The following is a 25361-nucleotide window of genomic DNA, read 5'->3' as shown; positions in this document are numbered from 1 at the left end:
AATGTACAATAAAAAAGACCATAAAACAATGGATGAAGGCACAGATAAAGAACAACTTCATATGTAGAGCAGATTTCACACAAAGACCTTCAATAGGTGATTTTTCAGATCATTCTCACTCTGAATGATTTAAATGTATCTGCTCCTCATAAAGCAAATATTTTGAAAACATTGCATCTTGAATTCCTTTAAGACGTTCAGCATCCCTCCCATAAACTGGAGGAGCAAATGAACAAAGTCCTTTTAAAAAGTAAGCACACCTTATAAAGCATCATCTTAATGAAACCTCTAGTGCCATCTGGTTTAAAGCATGGAAGGGGATAGACACAGCCATAATCCCAGTTTTTGATCATGCCACTGATTAACTCCTAAGAAGTAATCTTTTGAATCTTAGCCTCAGCTTACTCATATATAAAAGGTATAATAATGATACTTTTAATTGAACCAGAAAGTGCAATGAAATAAACAAAATTTCAGTCACCACATGTAAAGATTAGGTTAAGTAGCCCTCATATAAAACAGGATCACAGACTTTGCATTCTTATCACTGACATTCTGAGGTAACTAACATAACTAGACAGTGACAATAGCAGAACAAAAGCTAATGGGATGAAAACCAAGACAGTGACCTCAAAATACACAAAAAAAGAACTGAGCTTCAATAGTGTTATATACATGCACCATACGTCACACTGCCCACATTTCATTAAAGGAAAAAACACATCTCACATTCTTCTCTCCTTCTCCAAAAAGAGTAAACTGGTAAAATACAGGAGTAGAATTAAGATCAAATGAAGTCAGATCTCAAAAAAAAATCTTTATTGTGCTTTCTTTCAGACTTCATCTAAACATATACATGTACCTTTAAAAGGGCATACATTTCGTGATCAACAGTTCTGGCAAGGTCTATTACAATCTGAAAGACTCAGGAAATCAATCAGATGATATTTAAAAAGCAAATAAGGGAATTAACCTCAGCTAGGATACTATTCCTTTACAATAGAAGGCAATTAATTGGACCTTCTGTTGCTCAGGTGGGTCTGATCACGGGTTTGATACCAAACCAGGTATCAAAACCCATGCTCTAGGCAAGGATTATAATTCCTTTGTATCTGAATGGATCAGCATCTAAACTTCTTGGCATAAGGTATGTTAAGTTTCAGCTCTCTGAAGTACAGAGGCCTTGACATTTGCTTAGTAAACATTTACTACACAGTAAATGGTACAAGTAGCAGTAGTATCAGAGCCTTAAACCACACAGTCATTGAAAAAAAAAAAAAGTGACTTTCTAAAGATACATGATGTATGGTCACGCAGTAGGCAAAATCTAATTCCTAAACTTTCTCCATGTTAAAGTAAAAGATGCACCTGAAAAATAATTGCTGCTTGCATGCTGAAAAGCCAACTGGCAATGATAGATCAATGCCTGACTCAGACCCTACGCTTTTGAAGACACTTATCTGATGTTTTGAATTATTACTGACATAAAATGATGACTTCAACTGGACTAAATATACAGAACACCATCCTCCCACATTTTCGTTTTTTTCCCTCAAGGACGTATTAATGATTTAAGAGGAAATTATGCTTTAAAAAAGCTTACATTACATTATGTATTGCTTAAGAAATTATGCTTTAAAAAAAGCTTACATCACATTATGTATTGCTTATTACCTATCTATTACATAGTGTAATGTAAGCTTTTTTGGTTAAGAAAAAAAAAAGTCTAATTTTTAAATATAAATGTTGACCTAACATCAATTACGGCAACACTATGTTGACCTCAAGTCTGTTTAAAGTATTCTCTCAAGAAGACCAGGATAATTTTTTACAGTCATCACAATCATTCACTATAAAGGTTTAAAAAAATATGATTTCCACTCTCCCTGTTTATAGTCAATTGATATCTTTAATGATTGCTGAATCCACAGCAAGAAACAAAAACAGTGTTTAATGACCATGCATTAAATTTTAATTGAACCAGAGTTGTCAGAAACTCAGTCTGGTCAGTAACTAACCAAAACTGCCCATCCTGTGTTGTTAGCATACCCAAACAATATCCAAAAGTTACTCAAAGCTTTCAATACTACACTTAAAATAGACATTACCATGTGCTTGCTCAGCAGCGATTCTGTAAAGCCAGCAAGTCTCAGTACTATTTTGCATTACTCACTCAAAATTACTGCTTCAAAGGTTTGCTGACAGGATACTGCTAATTAATTTCATCACTGCTTTTCTGCCTCCTCCCATTAAGAAAAGAGGTAATACTGCACAGAGTTCGCTAGCATGGTCTTTGCCAGGAAAAAAGGGAAGTGGGGTGGATAGGAGGATATTACCAGAACTGCCTTTCTGTGCTACAGTTAACTTAGTGCAGCTTCTTTTTACATGCCAAGGCCAGAAGGAAAATATTTTCTTAATCAAAGGCATAGCCATGTACATATGAAAGAACAGTATCAGTGGGCCACCTTAGACTGCACGTTTGAAGAACTGTCTCAAAACAAATGTTCATATGTTTAAGGTATGTTATTGTGAGATACTAAAATAGCCTCTTTTCACCCTGAACTCCTATACCCTGCAGGCCTACCTCCAGAGCATTCTTCTCCTGCCACCACTGTCTTTATCCAGGCAGAACTCAAACCTTATAAACTGGAATCTGTAACCTTATATCCACTTCTTAAAGATAACTCTGCTTTTAGTATCACTAAGGATTCTCTGCTACAAAGATCAGTCTCACAGCAATATTTCTTCAGAAACAAACACCAAGGCAGCAAAATTTTGAAGTTTTCATTTTGATGGGGAGTGGGTCATAATCTGCATTTGCTCTTAGAAGCAAATCTGCAACCATGTCACTATGAAACTAAAAGTCCTGTCATACTTTCAACTGTGAGCAATGGGATTATTTTGAGATCACTAGTAAGAGGAAGCTTTCCAAGAAGTTTTTGCTTAGAGTGACGTTATTCATAAGACAAAAAAGTTAAGATACTTTATTTGGAAACTATACTTTTGGTTGAGTCTTTCAGAAGGGGCTTTCACTCCTATATTACATAGTTCTTGGTCTGTAGCAAATCTATACATTGAAATAAAAGTGGGGGATACCCATAGAATTACAAGTTTGCTTTAAGCATTCTTTATTAAAAAAAAAGAAGTCAATCCATTTTCTTTCCTTATGCCAATTTGTTTGCACGTCAGCTTCTCTGCGTATATAAACAAGCCTATGCACACATAGTGGACTGTAACAGTGGTTTTACGGAGCTAAAAACTTTCTCCATAAAGAAAAGCAAACCCAATGTTTTATTACTTTTGTTATAGCCACACTAGCAAAACAGCTGAACGTGGCTTGTACAAATTGTTTATCATTTTTGATAAAATTATGAGAGCAGAAGAAAAATGAGATTTCAGAAAGCACTAGAAAATAAAATCAAGATAAAGTTGTTTGTTCAGGATTTGATGGAAATTTTGTACAGAAAGGAAATGACTAGCCATAACGGAAGTACAGGAAAAAAACATGTCTCCAATGCTCAACCAGTTTTTCATCACCATATTAAGTCTGCAGATCTCTGAAGATCAAAGTGTCTGAAGAGTTAAAATAAAACCCAAACAAATAAATAAAAACCCCAACAACCTAATGCCTAGATTTCCTTTAGTGAGATTTAAACCTGGATGACTTCTAGAGACTACAAAATATTATTAATAGCAGACAAGAAAGGGTTCACATGTCTGCCTTTATATTTTATCATAAACTTGCACAAACTTCAGCTATGTCTGGAAGTCAAGCATAAATTAATCACAGAGCAAGCAGGTACAGCACAATCAAGTGTCTTCCTTATCTTTGAACCTCTCCCAGCTTGGACAGATGTGCCACTCTTCACTATGCTGGAAGAAAACAAAATAGACGAGCTCCTGGAAATACAGCTTTCATATTCAGGCACCCAAAGCAAGAGGCTACCAACCATTAAAATATTGCCTGAATTTAAAGATTGTATATTATGGTTAAGAAAGAGATAGTAGCAATGGGATTCTAAACATCATGTCTTCTGCAAAAATCCAACTTTTTTTGCCCTTGTTTTTGGGCTTAAAAAAAAAAAAAGTCCCAAATCACTCAAATGCACAAAAAGTTAACAGAATTCTCAAAACACTCAGACCATAAAAAAATAGAGAGCTTCTCTTCTTCAAAGACCTAACAGTCAAAAAACTGAGCTCCCTTTAAGAGTTTAGCTTCTCTACACACAAGAGTCAGCCTGCACACATAATTTAGTGCAAGCAGCAGCCAAGGAATAATCTTCTGACGAGATTAAAGATGACCTTGTAACTACTGCATGAGATTCATTAGGTGGGGAAAAGGAAAAAAGGTAGACATTATCACTGAAATGCACTGAAATACATTGAAAGTAGGCATTATCATTCTGTTTAAAGAAACCAAACAGAAAAAGTTTTTCTATGGTAGCAAAGGGTCAAGAAAATAACACATGAACAAACATTTGGAATTTTAAGAACTTGCATGAGGGCTATAAATGTTATACCATCTCACTATAGTGGCACAGAACACAAAAGTGAGCAACCTCACAGGTACTACATTGAAAACTTAAGAATACATAGAGATTACTGAGGACATACGGGGAAAAATAATTACCTTTTCCCCCAAGAAGTGCACACAAACAAACACAAAGTTGTACAAGAACCAACAGTTCTCATCTATCTTCAGCATCTTACCTGTAATTTTACTAATATAAAGTAAAGCCAGAACTATGTCCCACAACTTCTAGCTTCTCTTGTTTCACTCTGTACCAAAACATGGTAAGTATTCCATCCTTGAAAATTAATCATATCTGTGAAGAACTCTGAGCAACTAAGAAGAAAGGAGAAGCTTGGCTCTATTTACAAGTTACTTTGCTAATCAGCAAATGGGATACATAAACAGGCATACATAAAAGCTTTTCTGCAGTTTATGCAAAACTGAGCTTTATTAAGTTAAACAAATGAGAACAGCAACCTTCAGTTTTGTGTTTGCAGCAAAGAGCTCAAGGCAACCTAAGGAGTTCAAACATTAAGACTTGAGTTTGGATCAGAGCACACTTTTGAAGCATACCCTCCTACCATGCTTGATTCTGAGAGTGGTTTCAGAGCACAAACTGGATTCCTTCTAGATTAACCAGACGGTAGGATCCAGAACCTGCCTACTGCTCTGCCAATGGATATTTGGTCTTGAGCAGACTGAAGGGAAATACATGGAATCAGCACCCCTAAAAGTGTATAGCATGGAATAAGCACCCCTAAAATATGTATTTGCTGTACACATCTGTTCCTATTAGATCACATTACTTTGTAATAAAGAGATAGCCTGAGAAAAGTCTCCTTCTCAGCACAGGTCATCCAAGGCTTTTTTAACCTCATCTGTGGTTAAAAATATGCTCTTGGGTGCCACAAAGACACACTAGCACTGTGGGCAAAGGGGAGTACAGCCAGACTACATACAAGTCATCCCCATGACTGAGATAGCTGCCAATCTAGCTCAGAAAGACAGCATTTCCTTTATGAACTCCTACCCACAGCACCAGCAGGGCACAAGCAGGGGCGGAAATCTCAGCTGCAGCTGTCCACAGCTTCTTCCACTGCAGCCAGGGAGCATACATGGTTAGCTTCTCAGAGTGGAGGGCTCTTGCCCTACTGCAACTGAGAGCCAGGAATTGAGCAGACACTTTAAGGTCATAGGGGTGCTTTCTCCCATTGAAGGTTACAACAGTCAACTGTAACTGCATATTTGACTTTATTTTTAATGAAGACATATATCTTATGGCATGAGAATAGTTTTGCTTAACATTAGCCAGTCTTTTTCCTTCCCACTGCAACAGAAGTGATGGGTCCCTAACTTCACTATACAAGGAGATGGATACTCTCATTCTTTCTGTGGTGCCCCAGGTGGACTAGAAAAATCTCATTAACAATCTATCAATGAAAACTTTTAAAAGAAAAGCTGAAGTGTAGTTATTAATGCAGTTAACATTACTGCAGCTGTGTGGCAGTATGAACTGAACTGACAGCTCTAGAAATCGTGACTAGCTAACAATAAATAATGCTGTCCTTGCAGCAAGACAGGATTGATTTTTTGTTACTAATTTCTGCAGTTCTGTGAAGCGCTGCCAGTTTAAAAAAAAAAGGGAAAAAAGGAGCAGGGCAGGCCTGTTGGCTACTTCACAACAGAGTAGCTGCAGAGCTAACACACTAGAAGATAATTAACTTTTAAAAAAATTTAAAAAGGAAAGTAATTTCAAAGACACAAATATAACCACTAACTCCAGTAAGTACAGATATGAGTAGGAATGATAACAAAGCATGTTTTCTCTTTTCTGAGTTACAGGGTAGCAGGAAAAGCAGCTAGAACTTTTTGTAACTGCACTAAAGCAATCTTTTTACAAATTTCTCAGCCTTTGAGAAAGAATGCAGGCAACTCTGCATGAGAGGATTAAGCATTAGCAACAAGCCACATTACTAATTGAAGTCCTGCCCCCCTGTCCCCATTTTATAAAGACACAAGAGAATTTTTAAAGCTATGAACAAAATGCAACAATGCACAGCTCTTCTCCTAAAGCCAGGCATTTCCTGCAGATCAGTAGACTTTGCAACGGTGTTCTTTTAATAAACAACTTGGCTATACCACAATTAAAGAAACTCCCAAACCTCTAAATATGTAATATTAAAAGCTGTACTTTGGGACAGTTTAGTGTTTAGCTCAAAAAATCTGGACTCCTGTATCAATGGTACAGATGCTACTCAAAAGTGAAACAGAATGGAAAGTTCCAAGAACAGTCTCAAATGCAGGTGATCAAAGGGACTTTGTAACTAGGCCAATAAGCAATAGTGCTTAGGAATTTCATCACTAGCAACTAATATTCCAAGAGGCATTAGAAGTGCATCACTTTGATCTATATCCCAATACGTGTCATCACAACAGGCAGGAAACACCTACCTAGAGAGGTAACAATAAACTTAAGTGTAGCCAAAAGGAGATGCCTGTAACTATAAATTAGAAATTGACACATAATTAATATTAAATCTCCTTGAAAGCGATATGAAAAATGTGATCACCAAAGAGGCAAGTAGAGATAGATACAGCTGCATGTAGGAGAAATCTATCACCAAAAGTTGCCAGACAAAAGCACAAGAGAAGCACAGCAAACTGTAAATATGCAAGACATACTCCCAAATACCTAAGAAGGATATCTGTCAAAACATAAAACAAAACAAGCAGTACTGGGAGTACAGGAGACCACCACTAGTGGGGGCTGGAGCATGGTGATAAAAAACACTGGGCTTTAAGTAACACTAGAAGAAATACTGGTTCATACTGGTTCTTACTTCACTCACAGAGCTCTCAAGCATGATGACCTTGAATTCCAAGAACCACCAAGGGCCATCACTACCACTGTTAACTGTACAGCATCAGTTCTGTGGTATTGTATGCTCACATCTAATTTACAGTATGTGTTAAAGACTAACAATTTGGGGTACACAGTGATGATTAATAACATGCATGAGTTAACCTCTAGCGAGATGTGTGCTGTGAATGAATGAAATTAACAGTTTTAAACTTTGCAACTAGCCTGATCTGCCAGCCTTCTAACCTTCTAAACACTCCTATCACAGCACTCTCCAATTCCATGGCATCTATCCACCTATAAACACACATGCAAGTGCATATATTCAGTCCCAACACAAGTTTCTTCCGTCTGCACATGTATCTGTGCATCTGAAGGTCCTGTTGGTTTAGGAGCCGAGCAATTCAGTCAACTTAGTGCTGTGCCCATGGTATGGTGCCCAAAACAATTGCAGGGTGGGAAAAAATGGCTATGTTTCCCATAACATTATATTCTGTGAATCTATTATTTTAAGTCTGGCACAACACTGATGTAGGGACAATATGGAACTAACACAGCTTCTAGGCAGGAAAGCAGCTAGCTTGGGTCTGGGTCTATTTGCGCTATAGAAAGGAACTTGAAAGAGAGAGCATCCATGCACAAAAGAAATGATCTCAAACCACAATGACGTTAGAAACGTTTGCAAGCATATCAATGTATAAGCCAGCTGCCTCATCACTAATTGGTGACAAATGCTCTCCTGAAAACATTACTCAGTGGTCCCAAATGCAACAACTTGCACTTTTAAATTATAATCCCTTTCTAGAAGCACATACTATATAGCAAGTTTAATGAGTGTTAGCTCTTCCTTTTTTTCCTTCATAGAAGGAGGATGAAGTGTCAAACACTGTATTAAGTTAGAATAGCCCTATACTAATCACACCTTGCTCTCACAAGTTTACAGGCAATTTTCATTCTAAACACAGCTATAATAAATCAACGTTAATATTAGTAATGTGCCTCAAATCCAGAAAGATTTGCACAGAAAGAATTTGACATTTGTTTTTTTCAGCCATTAGCTCATTTGTAGTAGTTTGCCCGTTAATGCAGAATGGAATCTTAACACTGATCCTTTAACAGTTCCTTGTAGAAATGTCTCCGCAGGATGAAGCCACCCTCCCACTGAGGATGGCATTTGATCTGTTTGGAAGAAACTCATCATCCTCTTTCACTAGATACTGAAGACTCAAAACTCTCTGCTACTTTTGTTCTCAATTAACTCAGCATAACTCATATTTAGCTCAAGATCTTTAATACTGCTTTTAGCATGGAAATCCGTATGAAGTATCTACAAGAAACTACAGAAGCAGCATAGTAGAGCAAAATGTTGAAATATTACTACACCCTTTTTCCACATCTACAGATTTTATATTGCATGCAGCCATCATACCTACTTTTTAATAGCAAGAAATAGACTATCATATCCTCAAAGAGTAGGATTCCTCTGTTTTCTTTTTTTCCTGGAAGAGAGTAAACTAAGAAATAAGCGTGTACCCACTGCTATGTTTCACATATAAGAGAGACACAGGCATGTGTTCTGGGATGTCATGTGCTGCCACCAACACTGCAGCTAACTACACAAAGAATTTGGTTTCATACCTGAAAAAGGTCCCTCAGCCATCAAGATCAACAATGTTCACCTCAACTAGCTCTTGAAAGTTACACCCCTTTTCTATTTCAAACGATTATTTTGTTTCTGTGAGGGGAAAGGCAGTCACAGGAGACAATTTATGCTAAAAGGAACACTATGAAAAGACTTGCAGTCAGACTAAAGATTACTTACAGGAATAAAAATACTCCTATATGAAGAAAAGCATCATTGGACAATATATAAACAAGTCTGGACAAATGGCTAATCTTCCGTCATAGCTTTGGAAGTAAAGCATTGGCAAGAAACTAAAGGAAAACTCTTCAAACACTAAATGCCCAAACTAGAGACTCTCACACATACTTAGAAAAAAAAAAAAAGTTTGTTTATTAATGCTACTTCATTTTACTACATCATTTATCCTTGATAAATGCAGCCTCATTATGACATATGGTTTTCTCATGTGAAATTCCAACGCAGACTTGATTCAAAGCAGAATACGCTCAGCCCTTGAAGTTCTGCTCATACACAGCTCTTTAAGTCAAATCATGTAAAACCTTCAGCCTTTTGATGACTTGCACCTGTCTTACAATATCTTTTAAGAATCCCTGGCTACCCAGAAATTGCTTCTCCCCCATCTAAAAATCTCTTCTGCAACATAGTTTTACTTCAAGTTTGCCAAAAACACACCAACAGGAAGTATGGCATAAAGAAATCTAATCCAATCACTGAGCAGACAACTGTGTAATGCAGTCAAATAAAATGTACTCATCCAAATCAGTCAGATCATGTTTTCTCCAAACTAGTAAACAGCTGCAGACACAGTCTGTTTCCTATCAAACGTTCCGTGTATAACAAAACTATACCTTGTATCTCTGACGGTTCACTAGTAATTTTTCAAAACCATGACTTTCAAAGCATACGACAACTATGTTTTACTGAAGAACTCAGACTGCTCAAGCCACAAGTTGAAGACCCATCCAGAAACTCTAGTGTAGATGCCAAACGTCTGCTGAATGTCAGTATTTGCCAGCATTTTTATTATTATGAATACAAGTGCAGATCAACTTCTTCAAAGCAGAAACACACTTCAAGCGTGACAGAGAAGGAAAAGCTCTCAACTCCTTCTATCACAGCACAAGAGCAGAGAAAATAACTCCTTTACCGCTGTCTGGAAATGGTATCCCAAAGGAGTAGTCTTAGATGTGTTTAAAAGGTGGAGAAGCTTAAAATATAAAGACACATCTTACATTCAGGTCTGCGGCATCAACAGTACTAAAATAACTAGCAACTTCGAAAAGCTCGTAAAATTTTGACTGCCACAAGCATGAAAACTACCCTTAGTGAGGTTGCTGAAGTACAAAACTCCTTCTCATAACTTTTTGTGACTTATTTTCAATTCATTCACAAGAAAATATCCTTGCATGCATAAGGCAATACAGAAGAAGCCAGCTGGACCAAGACATGTTTTCAAATCTCTGAACAGCATCAAACTATTTTGAGCTTAAATCGGATATTTACTGTTTTTTGCTTGACTACCTAAATGAATTCCTAGCCCTTTAAAATTTAACTGACTCCTAAACATGCCGATTTTACACTAATGTGACTGTTATAAACTAAAATTAAGTGCATACTTTCTCTAACCCAGAGTAACAACAGACAGAATAATAAATTGGGAATTAAACAGGAAACAATGACCCAGACACTAATCTCTCACACAGAGGACAATGGAGACTGGTCTAGTAAAAAATGGGACATCAGTGACTGAAGTTTTATCCTACCCTATCCTATCCTAAAACTCTTCTCCATGGTTGTAGCCTGAGTTCCCTGTGGCACAGAACTCCAAAAGAGTTTCCCTGCTGTTATTGTGATGCCCTGTGGAAGCACAGTAAAAGAGATTTGGAGTTAATGTCACTTTTAGAAGCATTAACTGCAGTTATGATGTCCATATGGCATAAAACACAGAAAACACTCAAGAACCGAGGGTTCCTTCTCTGCATCTGGTTACCTATGGTAAGAATTGCAAAGAGCCCACGCATTTCATCCATTTGAGAGTTCTTGAAATTTACCTGATAAAGAGTTCTAACTGCAGCACATACTGCTTCAAGGATCCCAAATATGCATTGCTTAAAAGAGAAAATAATCTGCCCATAAATTACCAAACACTTTCATTACCCTTTGAAAGTGAAGTGGAACATGTTAACTTTGAGGACAATGACACACTGTCTTTGTAATTACTGGAGACTGCTGTCACAGTATTGTTAGGTAATGAATGAATTCTTGAATATCGTAAATAATCATAAATCCAAGTTCTAGAAAAATTTTGGTGGTATGCTTAGTAAAATTATTTGCTGTGCTGTGACACAACAGATAAGGTAAATGGTTAGAGCTCTGATTTCCAGTATTCAGCCCCTATGGGCAACTGATTCATTAGAATTAGAAAACTTGGTGAGACTCAGGTTAATAGAACAAGTAACTTCCTTGGATTTCTTTTTTCTAAATATAATTCATATATTAAGGAATGTGTGCTATGCTTGATGCATGACTTCAGGAAAGATTAACTGCAAATAACTAGCAAACAGATGTATGGCCTGTTTTCCAGTACGTATGGAAAGACAGACAGTCCATAATGTAATGTCTTGAATTTCAGCACTAATATAATAGAAGGTTTCCTGCTGACTTTACATCAGCTTGTGGTACAGGTGCAAAGGACTTAGGTTACTGGCAAGCATAAGGAAAATTAATCTAGAAACCAGAAGAGCAGCTTCTCACATTCCAGAAACAGTTTATAAAATTAATTGCAATAGCATACACATCAACTCCTGATGTGTAACCAGCTATGCTATCATTGACCAATACAATCAGAATACATGGAAAAAGGCAAATATTTCCCTCCAAAGGTAATTGATACAGACAGATCATATAACCAGTACTGGGAATTGGCACATCCAAGTTATTTCTGGAAATTAATGGGTCTCACATAAGAACAAAAATGCCTGTTTTTATAAAAAAAAAAAAGAGGAAAAACATCAGTCTTGCAAGAAGCTTCATCTGAAATGAAAATAATTTATCTTTTAGCTACTACTGCAAAAGCTGTAATTTACAGTAGATGAATGACTAATGTCTCTTAAAGCTATGAATATTCATACAGGCTATATTTTAGCCCTATGCTTTAGGTGTTACAGCTTCCTGAAGAAATCACAATTGGCTCATTAAAAAGAAAAATCAGATACCAGAACAACTTATTTTAGTAAAAACTTTCACAAGCCAAGAGGAAAAAATAAAGCCGAGCTTTAGGCATCTACTGTCAACAAAGCCACAGCCCAAATAGCTGAGGAAACTGTCACAAACTAAGTAACTTCTTTTAGCACCTAAAAAACCCCAAAACCGCATACCCTAGCAAACTAGCTAGAAAGGTTTCAAAAATCTTTCTGGATGACACAAAACACATCCTAGTACAGAGGGAAATAATGGATATGCATATAACCACAACTGTTATTTGAGAAAATTTTGTTTATAGAATTACAGATAATTTTTTTTTCCCCCTCGGAAAGGTTATCTTGCCCCTTAAAATACTAAAGCTGCAGGACTAAATCACAACAGACGTTGTCAAGAGTATCTACATAAGTATACTATATCAAGCAATTCAAAGCAAATTAAAACAGCTCCATGCATGCTTTCTCAAAACAGTCAAGAGGCAGCAGGCAGCCTGGGTTGCTTCTCATCTGACACCAGGATGCACATGTTCAAAGAACAGTGTGAGAACTGAGTGAAAAAGGAAAGCAAAGAGCTTATGAGGCTTTAACTATTTCTGGAACTTTCTATAACAGTAACCTCATGCAAAACTGTGTGAAGGGCTGTAATCTATACCACACATGAAAAGCCCTTTGCACCTGAATACCCTTCTACCTTAAGGAAAAATGGAAGCCGTATTTGCCTAACATTCCTCTTCAACACATACCATCATACAAGCTTAAGTTCACAAAAAGCTAACAAGCAGGTATGGGCCATTTCACATTTAGATTTACCTCTGCAAGACAACACTGTTAGCATCCTATTGAGGAGTTGCAAGGCTCAAAAGGCTACAGATCCAGTATTACTCCTTTTATACAAATCGAACTTGGGATGAGTCACATGAAATATATCTGTATAGTTCCTGATCAAAATCAGCCCACCTGAGATGCCCAATGTTAACTGGGAAGACCCTGGGAAGACACATAAAAACCCGCTATTTTACTGAGTAATCATCATCTCAATGCCTTCATGAACATCACGAGAGATGAAATCTAATGTTTGCTATAAACTTTTCAGAAACTAGAATGAAGAGACTTAGGATTTCTCTAAATGTGCTTTGTATTTATATATTTGTGTCCTCTGGAAATAACCAGTTAGCCTATGATGTCTGATGTCTTGCTATTCCAAACTGAAATCATATTACTCTTCTTCCACTCTTTTCATTTTCTGCATTACATAATCTTTAGGACAAGATGCCACTTCTTTGCTCCTAAGATGCTAGTGACAGACTTAAAACTGCAGTTAACACTTTTAGCAACAAGTCTAATGGGAATTTTGTTTGTTTGAGTCTTTAAAGATACAGCTCAACAGTTCCATACATCCCAGTATGAAAGCAAATATTCTTGACATCCGGCCTTTGGACCTTGTTTTGACCAAAGCCTTGCTGAACTGACTGTATTGACTCAAATGTAAATCACTGACTAGCACCCTGGCATATGTATCTGACAGCCTGTCCACTTTCTAGTTAATAAATAAAATACATTTTTGCGTATGAAAAACACACACAAATTCTGTGCGTTCTAGTGAAAAGTTGTATTTCAGCATCTGGCAGGCATACAGTCTTCAAATTAATTCTTAGGAAGGTATTTATCCAGTCATAGGTCTGATTTTATTTTAAAGAAAACCCAAAACTTGTATTACAAGACAGACAGCATGAGTTACAAAAGTTTCAGTTTTAAGCAAGTTCCCCATAATCCTTCTGGCTTTTAGAATCGTATGGAAATAAGTACTCTCTCTTACAGGCATGTGTTTTGTCTGAAAAACAATGTCTGTAGGTTAAACATTAACAGAGTAAAATTTATATAAACCAGTAAAAGTTAGACAAAAGTCTGGGATTTTGCCATAGATGACGTGAAATTATGGTGAATGGATCTGAGTTTAGATTGATACCTTACCTGACTGGCTTTCCTTCTCGTAGCAAATCTTCCAGACTCTCTTCACAGTGCTCAGCAGCCACCACCAGTCTCTCTAATTGAAAAAAGTATAAGAGGAGTAGAATCCAAAGAAGACAGTGGGAGTACAGACTTCTCAGTCTACCTATTTGGCAGATATAAAATGTTTCATATATTGCATGGAAAATTACACATAATTAAATGTCGAAGATGTACAACTTCTGGATATCACCACCATTTTCATTCATGGGATACAGAAGATTATCTTTCCTCCTTCCTCATGCAAAGCACTGTCAATCCATCTATCCAGTAACCCCCTAACAAATGCTGAATCCCCCAACCAATGTCAATCAAATCTGACTTAAGATTTGAGGTCTCGAAGAAGATAAACATCTACATATTTGCAGGAACCTGTGAATGGGTTGTTGAGAGATAGACTCAAAGTAACATTAGCTTTGAGAAAAGGGGCTTGGAGTGAGCACAGGAGTTTTAGTCCTGATGAACCAACTAGCACATTACTAGCTCTAGTATCTTTTACCCAACAAATAGTGATAGGACTGGCAGGGATCCCACATGTTCCATAGATTGATGGGCTGTCTCTGAATACTGACATTTACAAGAGAAATAACAATAAATTACTATGCATAGGGTTGACGAAAACTTTGTCAGTGTCAGAATGATGAAATTTGCACAAAATCTGCCACATTATTTGAAAGTGATTAACTGCTGCTTAACCACTGGAAAGAAAATGGTCTCCTGACTTCAGGGTTAGACATTTTATTTGCCATCCTTCAAGTTACTTCAATTATGAGAAGATCGTTTCTCCTTCATATTTATACACACTCAAACTTTCATGTCATTGGCTCTTCACTGCCAAAAAGGCTGTGTTTTCCCATTTAACTGTATCTTTTACTTATAAAATGTTAGCTAATGTTTCTTAACCTTTCATCCCAAAGAATGTTGTAAGAAAATCCCAGTTCCTGTTTCAAAAGGTACTAGAAAAAACAAGATGAAAATGAATAAACTTTCTAGATCTCCTGATGGCAGAAAATGAAAAATATGCAAGTTTGAGAGCAAATAAAAACACAAAGAACCCCCACCCCCCAGAATACTTCCATGTTTGGAGTCAGCAATATCCTAAAGATTTGAAACATCCTCTCATACTACATCCTAAAAGGGAAAAAATTACTTTCTCTACTTTATGAGACCTTGTAGCTAATCAAATACATACAATCCAGTTTCATGTGGGAACATTGCGATTTAAAAGTTAAAGATGGCAACCACTTAAATTGTCACAGGTGTTCCAGCCTTTTTGTGACAACTGCTGTATTCCTGCTGAGCTTGCAACAGAATAAAATCATCTGGAGTAGAAAAAAAACCCCAAACAACTAAAGCCTATTTGAGTTAACTATAAGTGTGATAACAGTTACTAAGGAAAAAAAAAAACAAAAACGTACAGAATTAAGTAATTGCTAGGGGGAGAGATCTTAAAGAGCTAGAACAGAAAATAAATAAATAACGGAAGCTTGCAGCCAAGACACAAAATAACTGCAACAGCAAGATCAGCTGCAATGTACAAGAAAAGTAACTATGACATGAAAATGTTCACAATATTAGAACATGGGTGTAGGAGGTCAGTGTCAAAAATACATGTATTTCAACGTCCTACACAAAAAACATGGCACAGCAGCTGAATATAAGAATTTTAGTGAGGTATAAAAAGAAGAAAGTTCTTGGCTTTTATCACTTAGCATATCATAGAACAAAAGAGGACGGACAATTAATCCCTGCTTTGATTCTGTATAGAAGAAACAAAAGCACCAGTACCACCAGTCACAGCAAAGGTATACAGTCATTTTGAGGCTAAAAGCCAGCCACTTTCTGGTGCTATAAAGGCAATATACTGCTAGGTCACCTTTAGATATGCTATCACAAAAACATCACTGTAACCATACATAAAATTTCCTTACTAAACCAATACTCACCATGTTTGCCTCTGGTAATGTCAACATACTGGCAAAGTCTGGGATGGGTGATTGTTTTAAGGATTTGAAATCTCCCCAAAATTTTGATGGAGTTAGGTGTCAGAGGAAGGCCATTACTTCCACAAACATCATGTGGCAGAGCAGAGGCAAAAAAGGTGGAGGCACCCATCTCAGTGTCTTTTAAAGGAAACATCTTTTTCGCACAGTCTTAAGCCCTTCGGAGCAATTTGCGTTCCTTAAAAAGAGAACAGAGAGTAAAGATTTATCTGCAAAATAGATAGACTCTATCTATTAGTGACTGAGCTTACTAGCTGCTTACTAAATAACACAATTTAAAAGGCTTGGGGAAATGAGACTTTTTGCATAATAAAAACAGCAATAACAATACAATGCTGCTGCATCATAAGCACTACATTTGAAGATCAAGAAACAGTGATAGTTTTAAGAACAGATCTAAGAACCAAATAAAACTATTTTAAAAGCAGATAAAAGTTTTCATACAGTCTTCAGGTGACTACTGTAATACAATAGGCTATTGATTAAAAAGCAGTAAAGACATGAAACAAACTCTTTTAAAATACCTTGTTTGCAGCAGAAAATTCCCAATAAAAAACCTAAAAAGTTTTTTCTGTTACTCTTGAATGACCCCATGACAAGTTGCACACAGATGCCCAGATACGAAACATATTTACCAAGTTTATGAAAATGTAAATTATGGAATGTACCCTCTGCTTTAACTATTACAGTCCAATTTAAAATACAAAGCAAATATAAGACTCTCATCTGTATTTTTCCCTCCGAATACAAACATGAGATATACCCATTTAAATGCTAATATACATTATCACTTTAAATATAAATGCACAGTATTAAGCAATCAAACTTAAAGGAAGAAAATCTGAAACAGCATTGAGCATTGGAGTTTTCTAGTAGTATTTTTTGTATTAAAGGTCTCATTTGTAAAGATACAATGCTTTCATATCTCATGAATATTTAATATCTTCTGGAAAGGATTTATTTTAGGATGCCAACAATGCAATTTTGAGTTAGAATGTTCCATTGGAAAGACGTATATTGGACTGAATGCAAGCACAAAGACTTACTGGCATGCAGCAAGTTCCAACTGGAAAACTTTAACTATTTGTATTAAGACTCATATTCTTATAAAAACATCATGTCTGCCAAATGAACTACCTGGCTTCAGAAAGAAAATATATATTAATCAGGAAAAAAAAAATCTTGATTTAAAGAATGAATTATAATCTTGCTTGGCACAACAGTTCTCAAATAATTGCTCTAAAATAAAAGAATGTTAATGTGATCACAGTTGAGGAGAGGAAGAGTAAAATTATGCCAAACAGTGAGATGCATTATGTCTCTGAAAAGTAAAATATGTAGGGTGCAATATTTACTCAGAGAAGAAATGTTTTCATTTTTACTACAGAAAAATAATCTTCTAGATAATACTTCTCTAATACACTGCATCCGCATTCAGTGGACATTTAGAAAGGAATTTTTATTCAAAATGTTAAGTATCAAGTCAATAACTATTCTATTAAACTTTTCTTGTACTGTTGAGCACTTGGCCTACAATAATGAATTAGACCACCTGCAATGCCTTCAACTAGACAACCACAGATTTATCATTTACTTCCCTTGGTTAGGAAGCACACAGACAAAAAGGAAGACATGATATAAGCAAACAATATATCCTGTCAGCCACCTAAAGGAACCAATAAAGAATTTTAATATATATGCATTAAAACAAGTTCTCTTAGTATAGTGTTCATTTTGTGCAATCTGCTAAAGCAATGAAAAAAAACCCTCTCTGATGATGGAGAACAGCTAGTTCTGTCAATACCCACCTTCACAACTTAACTCTGATCTCTGTCCTTAACTCTCAACTTCTACAAATCCCAGGGGCTGACTTCAAAAATAAACCAAGTAATAAAAAAAAAACCCACCAAACTTAATCCCTCCAACACCTTTAAAAAGGGACATATATTACAGCTAAAGTGAAAGGCGTTGTTTTAATGAAATTATTTCAGTCTAGTCATTTATCCAGTACCTTACTGACATTTCTAAGTTCAAACAGAAGTGTTACACGTATTTTAAAATTTCATCTGAAAAAAAAGCTCATCTAACTATTTTTAAATCGTTTTTTTTTCTTTTTTTTTCCTTTTTTTAATCCACATCAAAGTCTGGCACAACTATAAACAGACAGAATGCTGCACATTCTCCTCATGTTCAAGGCATGCAATTTCACACCTTAAAGTCACCTTTTCTATACACAAAAGATACATATTGCATTAATTTTATGATTTGGAGGAATGAATTATGGCCTGTAGAACTTCCTTATTACTTTGGAATAAAAAGAGGAAGAGAAACGTTTGTTATTTTAAACTGACACCAGAAACAGATAAGGTAAATTCAATTTTGGGACTGAATACTGAAAATTCAATTCTGATAATCTGGAACAGTGAGGATGGAAGAGCAAACAAAAACTCGTCTTATTACTGTCAACTAAAATTACTGAGCTGTTGTTTCCAAAGTACCATTTATTCCATATATGTCTATCACATCTGCAAAATAGGTCTGACAAAGATCAGAAGTCCAGAAGTGGCCTGTTTTGCATCCAACCTCTCAATGATCTTCTCTAGCCCACTGCCTCCATCCAAATCTCCCTTAGCAACCTTTACAGTACACAAAGCCACTAACCAACATTCTCAACAAAATCCACTGTAAGCAGAAGAACTTTACAAATTCCTAGTTAACATTCAGATTAGCTCTACTTCAGCAATCTCCTATTTGATAGCTTTTCCATGCCCAGCACTGAAAAACAAAATACAAAAACCTGTCATCTACAGAGCAATTTATTTGCTTCTCTGAATACCTACTCCTCTCAAAGAACAAATATTTTTTCTTCAGAATTCAGCATTTTATAGCCATCATTTACAACTTTTTCACTGCCCTGCGTTAAGGCAGTAGTCACTGGGCACTAAGAACTTTGCCATTAAAAAAAACCAAAACATAAATTTGGCTCTCAGAAGCAAACATTGCACAGGCCAACCTGTATGAATCCATTCTGTGAAACACATCTGTGGTTTATAAAGGATCCACATGCAGAAATAAAGACAACTAGCCATGTGCTAATACCTGATAGCCATTTTAAATGGCTAGTTATTTAAATGCCTCCTGAGTATCCAGGTGTAAATATCCCTTGCCTAATGAAGGCAATTTTTCAGAATTAAAGCATAATTATAATCAGTACTGCTATTGAATTATTTTTAAAGCAATTAAGAACAATTTCAGGAGAGCAGGTGGCCTGAACATCCTATGCTTACCCTGGTTTTCATTAAATCACAGTATTTTCAACAAAGTGAGCTATTTTATATGAAGAAATTCTTTCACAAAATATCTTTTCTTCTTCTTCAAATATTCCTGTTGCAGCAGGAATACTAATTTGACAAAGTAACTGAAATAAAAGGTGCAATTTTAGCTACAGTGTTGCTACTTCAGAAAAACACAAAACTGTGTGATTTGCCTCTCACTGTGCAGCATCACAACTATTCATAAAGTTTATTAAAATGCAGAAAAGAAATTGAAAAGATGAATTCAGATTCCTATGGAATGGAGCATAGAAAGTAAGTATTTGTTAGGACAACCACAAACAGTGAGTTGGGACATACTCACTTCATAATAAAAAGTATTAATTTATCAGCTTAATTTTTGCAGGGGGTGATGGAACTCTGGGTTAAATTTAGTTTACCTCACAAATCTTTTTTTTCATCTGCAGTATAAACACCTACTACAAACACCATAAGGTGGCATAACAATCTAAATGTAATCAGAATTGTGTTTAATCAAATGTTTTGTCCTGTGGTAAAACATCAAATTTTCTTTTACAAAATTTTCTAATTTTTCTAACATTCATTGAAGTAAGAGGTACTCTACCTATAAAAAAAGAATAACTAGGGAGTCATGGGCAGGTAATTACAGGCTATATGCACGTCAGGCATACTTTAAAAACAAGTAAACAAATTGTTGTTTTGTCCAAACTAATACATTCAGTGCAGGAAAGAAACACTTCAGATCACAGTTATACAAATTTTGTAATAGATAAATAACCATGCCAGAATTTTCATTATAATGCTATTACTTGAGATCAACAGAAAATGAAAACCAGATTTTGAAAAGGTTCCAATGTCATTATTTTGTCTTCAATACACAAATTTCAAAAGAAAAAAACACAAAACCCATAGAAGTATCATAGTGGCTTTGGCATATGTGGCTAACAAATATTTGAGGCGTTATTTCATGAAAATACTAAATGGTAATTCCTTTCCCTACTGTTGTGGGGATAATAAAGCAGCACTTAAGTGAAATGTAAGACAACAGCAAAGATTAAAAAACACTCTATCTCACTAGTATTTGGAGAATTTTGTGACAAGTACATTAAAGCATCCTTATCCCATACAGGTGCTTGCATAAGTAGAGTTCCTGGTGTTGTTTGCAGCATTTACAACATTACTGCATAGAATAAAGAGCTGCTGCTCTGAAAGCCAGGCCTAAGGGTTAGCGAAACTTACAGACATCTCAAGTTTTGTATCTGCAGCTAGGACGTTTAGCTAGTGGGGAAAAATAAGAACACTTGGATAGCATGAAGAAATTATAGGCTAATGTGGATAGATTCTAATAGTCTAATTGACTCTCTGTTTTATAAACCTGTTCTTTTAGCTGTTTATCAGTGTCTTGGTTACTGCCAGCCTGCCTGTTCCGCTACATCGGCGTCGTTATACACATAAAGGTGTTATGTTAGCACTTGATACTGCACACATTATCCACGGCTGCTCAGGAATTCAGTGGAAGTCAGATTTAACCAGGTTGCTGAAGGACTGCTGAAAGTGCCGGTAACCCCGAGCCGCTCCAGTAACCCCCAACGCCCTATGGAAACGCGAGCAGAGCCCCCCGCGCCCTCAGGCGCTACACCCACGTCACTTCGCAGCTCGAAAAGGCGCGACCCGGCGGGGCCGCCTTTCCCTCCGGCCCAGCACACCTCACGGCGCTGCAAGGCAGCGCTCGCCCCGCGCCCCCGCCCCACACACCACTCCCTCGGCGCCTCTGTCTCCCAGCGACCACGGGCGAGGGCTGCCGCCCTAAGCACAGCCAGGTAGGAGAAAGGAAGGAGAGAGGAGAAGAGGGAAAGGGAGGAGGGCCGGGACCTGGACAAGGAGGTACCTCCCCGAGCGCCGCCGCTCCTGCCGCGCGCCCCTCCCCTGAGCGCGGCAGCACCGCCCTCTCTGCTCCGTGGCGTCACTCCTCGCAGACAGAGCCAGAAGGACCCCGGCATAAGAGTGTCTTCTGGGGTGCCTGACCTTTCTCCTTTTCGGGCCTTTTAAAAAAGAAGAGTTTAATAGTTCCCCTAACGCCACTTGTGTGTGTGCTCTATCGGTACTCTGACAACGACATGTTGAGCATCTTGGCCGTAAAAGCAATGCTTGCTGCTGGTACTGAAGCTTTCCTAGGCGCTTTCTTTACAAGCTTCAGGCGCTCACGCTGGCAGTCTAGGGAAAGGGGGTCCTTTTTTATCCTCAGCGGGCGGAGGTGTGTGGCGGCGGCTCGGTTCATGTGAGTGCGTCCCGGTGGGGCCCGACACGGCGGGGCCGTGGCTGTGCCCCCTCAGCCTGCTCCTAGAGCGCCTGTGGGTGACTTGGTTCTGATGCCCCTCGCTGCTGGGGGCTTGTGTCGTGGTGGTCTGCCCTGGGGCCCTCCCTCGGGTCGGGCCGAGCTCTCTGAGGAGCCGGACAGGGCTCTGTTTGCTTCGGAGACAACTGAGGGCGGGATGTCCCTGCGGGCTGTGTGCTGCGGCGGTGGTTGAGGGAGGCTGCTGCTATCCCTCTGAGGGCAATTCTGCAGCGGGGAAGTGGGCTGAGGGGTTTTAAAATAGAGGAAACCGTGTTTGTTGTTGTTTAATTTGTATATGGGATTTAATCACGGGGCGTAGTGTGCATTGTAGCTGTAGGGTGGCACTACAGATACAGATACCACATTTTGCGGGGAAGAAGCATACACTTGAAGTGGTTCTTCTGAAATTAGTTGAGTTCCTTTATTTAGCCCATCGACTGGAAGCGGCATAGTGTGGTGGGCGTTGAAGAAAATGCTGTAATAGCCTGGGAAGTATGTGTGTACGGACTTGAGCTTTGCATAGGGCAGGCTGTTACTTACTGAAAAACAGCTGCTTTTTCTGTTTTGGTAAATGGTATATGTGTTTGTTATGCTTTTGCATAGACTTCAGTGAGTGAAAACCAGTTTTAGCTAAGTATTTGCTCATTTCTCAGTAGAGATACTTGCAAGATTTAATATGCAGGACATTCTGTACAGGGATGCATGGATTGGATAATCCTTGTTAGATTATGTTACAAGTCCAGAGCTAAGCAGCATATGGCAATGTAACTGAAGTACTATATATCTTAATAAGCGGTTTTGTGTTGGGTTTAGCAGCTAGCAAAATGAAGAAAATACTGCTACAAAATATCCATGCATTTCCTGATCTTTCTGTTTCTTTAACTCAGATTTTTATTTTATTATTTTTTTAATACAGTTATTACTTTTCACGGGTAGTTTTGCAATTCGGGATGCTTACGTGAAATTTGTAGTAAGGTGAGGCAATGGTCATTAAATATAGCATCCCATTTTAGTATGTCGTTATTGTTCTCTTACGACATTATTCTCAAGTTATGTTTAAATAATAATATGTTATTTGGCAGACCTCTGCAAAAGTAAACCTAACATCTGTAAAAATAAAACTGAAGTCCTGAAACAGAATTTTTAATACTGAATATTATTGAAAGAGATAAGACTTTAGAAATAATTAAAAGGTAGAACATTGACATTTTATCAAATAGTCAGTAGAGTGGGGGTTTTCATCCTTCTGATTTTGGAGATGTTCTCTGAAATTTCTCCTAAATGTATTTTACTGAAGTCTGTTTAATACAGTACTGTTATTTCAATTACATGTGTTATCCAAGAAGACTAGCAATGAAGTTAACTTCCCGGAGGAAGCAAGCAACCCTCCGGGACCTTGCATGCTTTGCAAAATCCTTTAATTCATGGCTTTTCTTTAAAGTTATTCCTGCAAATCACTCAAGGGATTCTAGTTACTACAGTCCTTGACTTTCTACTGACCTGGAAGTTTCACAATACTGTGCTTTCATGAAAAGGGAACTATAAAATGTCATGTGAGTAATGCTCCGTCAGGCAGAGCTTATTGGTGGCATTCCTCCCTGCTCTTGTTCTTCCTAAAGTTGCCTGCTTAATACCCTTGATAAAATCATGTTTTTGAAGAACAGTCATAATTTAGAGAATGTTGAAATATATATATTTACTGTAATGTTTATCACTGAAATTTCACGTAATGTGCTTGACACACTGAATTCCTAATTCAGATGAAACATCACAATAATTTGATCAGTGTTTCCAAATTCTCTCAACCTTTTGTTGTTTTTCTTCCATAAGCTCCATAATGTGTTGTGTGGTGGTGTTTCTTAAATTAGGACTAAAGTAGAAAGTAAAAAACTTTGCTTTTATTTTAATCTGTAATATATTGAGATACAGTGCACTCAGTTGGCGTGAAGCTTTAAAAACAGTTTCTGGAAATACTGTAAAAATACCTCAAAGTACTTCTATACACAGCACACTTAATACTATAGAACTCTGCTAGGTTGTATTATAAGATAGTAAGTCATAACATAAGGTAATAATCAGCTGTAGTGATTTGTGGGCTTGCTTTCTGAGTCAACAGACCACTTCTGAAATTGTTGCTTTGTGTAAATTTACTAACTACCAGTAGAATAAAATTAGAAAAGTGCTGGTCTCTCAGCTTCCCTCCCACCAACATGAAAGTAGAATAAATAATTTTATGTCTGTCATGTTCATTTCTGAAAAAGCCTGAAGCAGCAGCAGCAGAGGTAGCTTGTACATTCTGGAGGACAAGAACCCAAATAATGGCATCAGAATGAAGAGTGGATCTTGAATTGCAAGAAAAAAAATGTATTGAGATGCAAAATAGGAGATAAGTGTTATTCATGACCTCTCTAGACCAAGAATGAAAAGAAAAAATTGAGCTCTCAGGTGTGTATAAATCCCACCTACTTTACAAGTCCTCAGAAGCATTCTGGGAAGATGTCTCTATAATAAAAATAATGGAAAGCAGTTGTCAGCAGAAGATTATCAAGTGTGCAGGAAGACAAATCTGCTATCTACCATAACACTTTTGAACTTTTCTGATTATGTTTGGTTGCTGTGTGTTGAAGCTCCCATGTGAATGAATTCACATTTGTCTCTTCAAAGGAAATGTTTCCTAAAACTTAAAGAATGTCAAGTGCTAGACAACACAAGTAAACTGAAGGGTCCGCATAGAGGGTGGCTGCTAGGAATATCAGATGTGAGTAAAATAAATAGCATCTCTTGTTTCTTGTATAGTGATACTAATTATATGATGTCAGTCCAGCAGAGACCCCTGGAAACCCCTGTTTATTTTCCTACTAAACAGTTACCTGTATGGTTCTTATTATCATCACCCAGAAATATTTCCCATGTTAGATATCCTGGCATCCTGGTGGTGAGGAAGAAATTGATATTTAGTTTTCATTTCCATGGTTACATTAGTGTTAAACAGTAGGGGGGAAGTATTTCCATGGTTATGTTAGTATTAAACAGTGTTGGAGGGAAGTCTCATATGGCTCTTATCCCCTAGTGTGGTGGAAGCCATCCTTACTCATAATTTAATAGGGTTTCAAAAAGATTTGGATACTTCTCAAAGCATTTTTCTGCTTTCATTGTTTGGGTTTTGTTTTGGTTTGGGTTTTTTTGTTGGGTTTGTTTGTTTTGTTGTTTTGGCTTGTGGGTTTTTTGATGCTTGGGAAAAAGTGCTTTCCTTTAAAAAAAAAATAAGCAAAAACTGAAAAATGGCTGGCTAGGCTTTGTGACTGCAAATCAGTAAGTCATCAGTTAAAATTTTCACAAATTTCTCTTGGAAAACAAGAAAATATAGTACTGTCTGCATTATGACATTAGAGGACAATTTCTTCAGTATGAGTGTAAACCTAATGCATTGGTATTTTACTTCACAGGTGATTTCTTTATCCTGCTTTCACAGTTAGCAAATCTTTGATGTGTGTTTTGCTCTACC

The 25361-nt window shown here is 37.2% G+C and overlaps 2 protein-coding genes across 2 annotated transcripts in view; one reads left to right on the top strand and one right to left on the bottom strand.

Moving 5' to 3' along the window:
* The window catches only part of TBCK (TBC1 domain containing kinase), a 96379-nt gene extending 76783 nt beyond the window's left edge, over positions 1-19596 (bottom strand). The window contains exons 1-3 of the mRNA XM_057404596.1: positions 19242-19596; positions 16172-16406; positions 14190-14262 (exon numbers count right to left, since the gene is read on the bottom strand). Of these exons, the coding sequence (XP_057260579.1) occupies positions 14190-14262; positions 16172-16364 (266 nt within the window). The 5' untranslated portion in view covers positions 16365-16406; positions 19242-19596. The remainder of the gene's footprint in view (positions 1-14189; positions 14263-16171; positions 16407-19241) is intronic.
* Positions 19597-21744: 2148 nt separating this feature from the next.
* Positions 21745-25361, top strand: part of AIMP1 (aminoacyl tRNA synthetase complex interacting multifunctional protein 1) — a 35398-nt gene continuing 31781 nt past the window's right edge. The window contains exon 1 of the mRNA XM_057404592.1: positions 21745-21799. Within this exon, the coding sequence (XP_057260575.1) occupies positions 21798-21799 (2 nt within the window). The 5' untranslated portion in view covers positions 21745-21797. The remainder of the gene's footprint in view (positions 21800-25361) is intronic.

Source organism: Pezoporus wallicus, unplaced genomic scaffold (genome assembly GCF_028554395.1).
Source record: "Pezoporus wallicus isolate ANWC-B61680 ecotype Strahan unplaced genomic scaffold, APGP_CSIRO_Pwel_v1 contig_1583, whole genome shotgun sequence".
Classification (NCBI taxonomy): domain Eukaryota; kingdom Metazoa; phylum Chordata; class Aves; order Psittaciformes; family Psittacidae; genus Pezoporus; species Pezoporus wallicus.
Note: the sequence above shows the minus strand (reverse complement) of the source record. Positions and strands in the feature narration are given on the sequence as shown.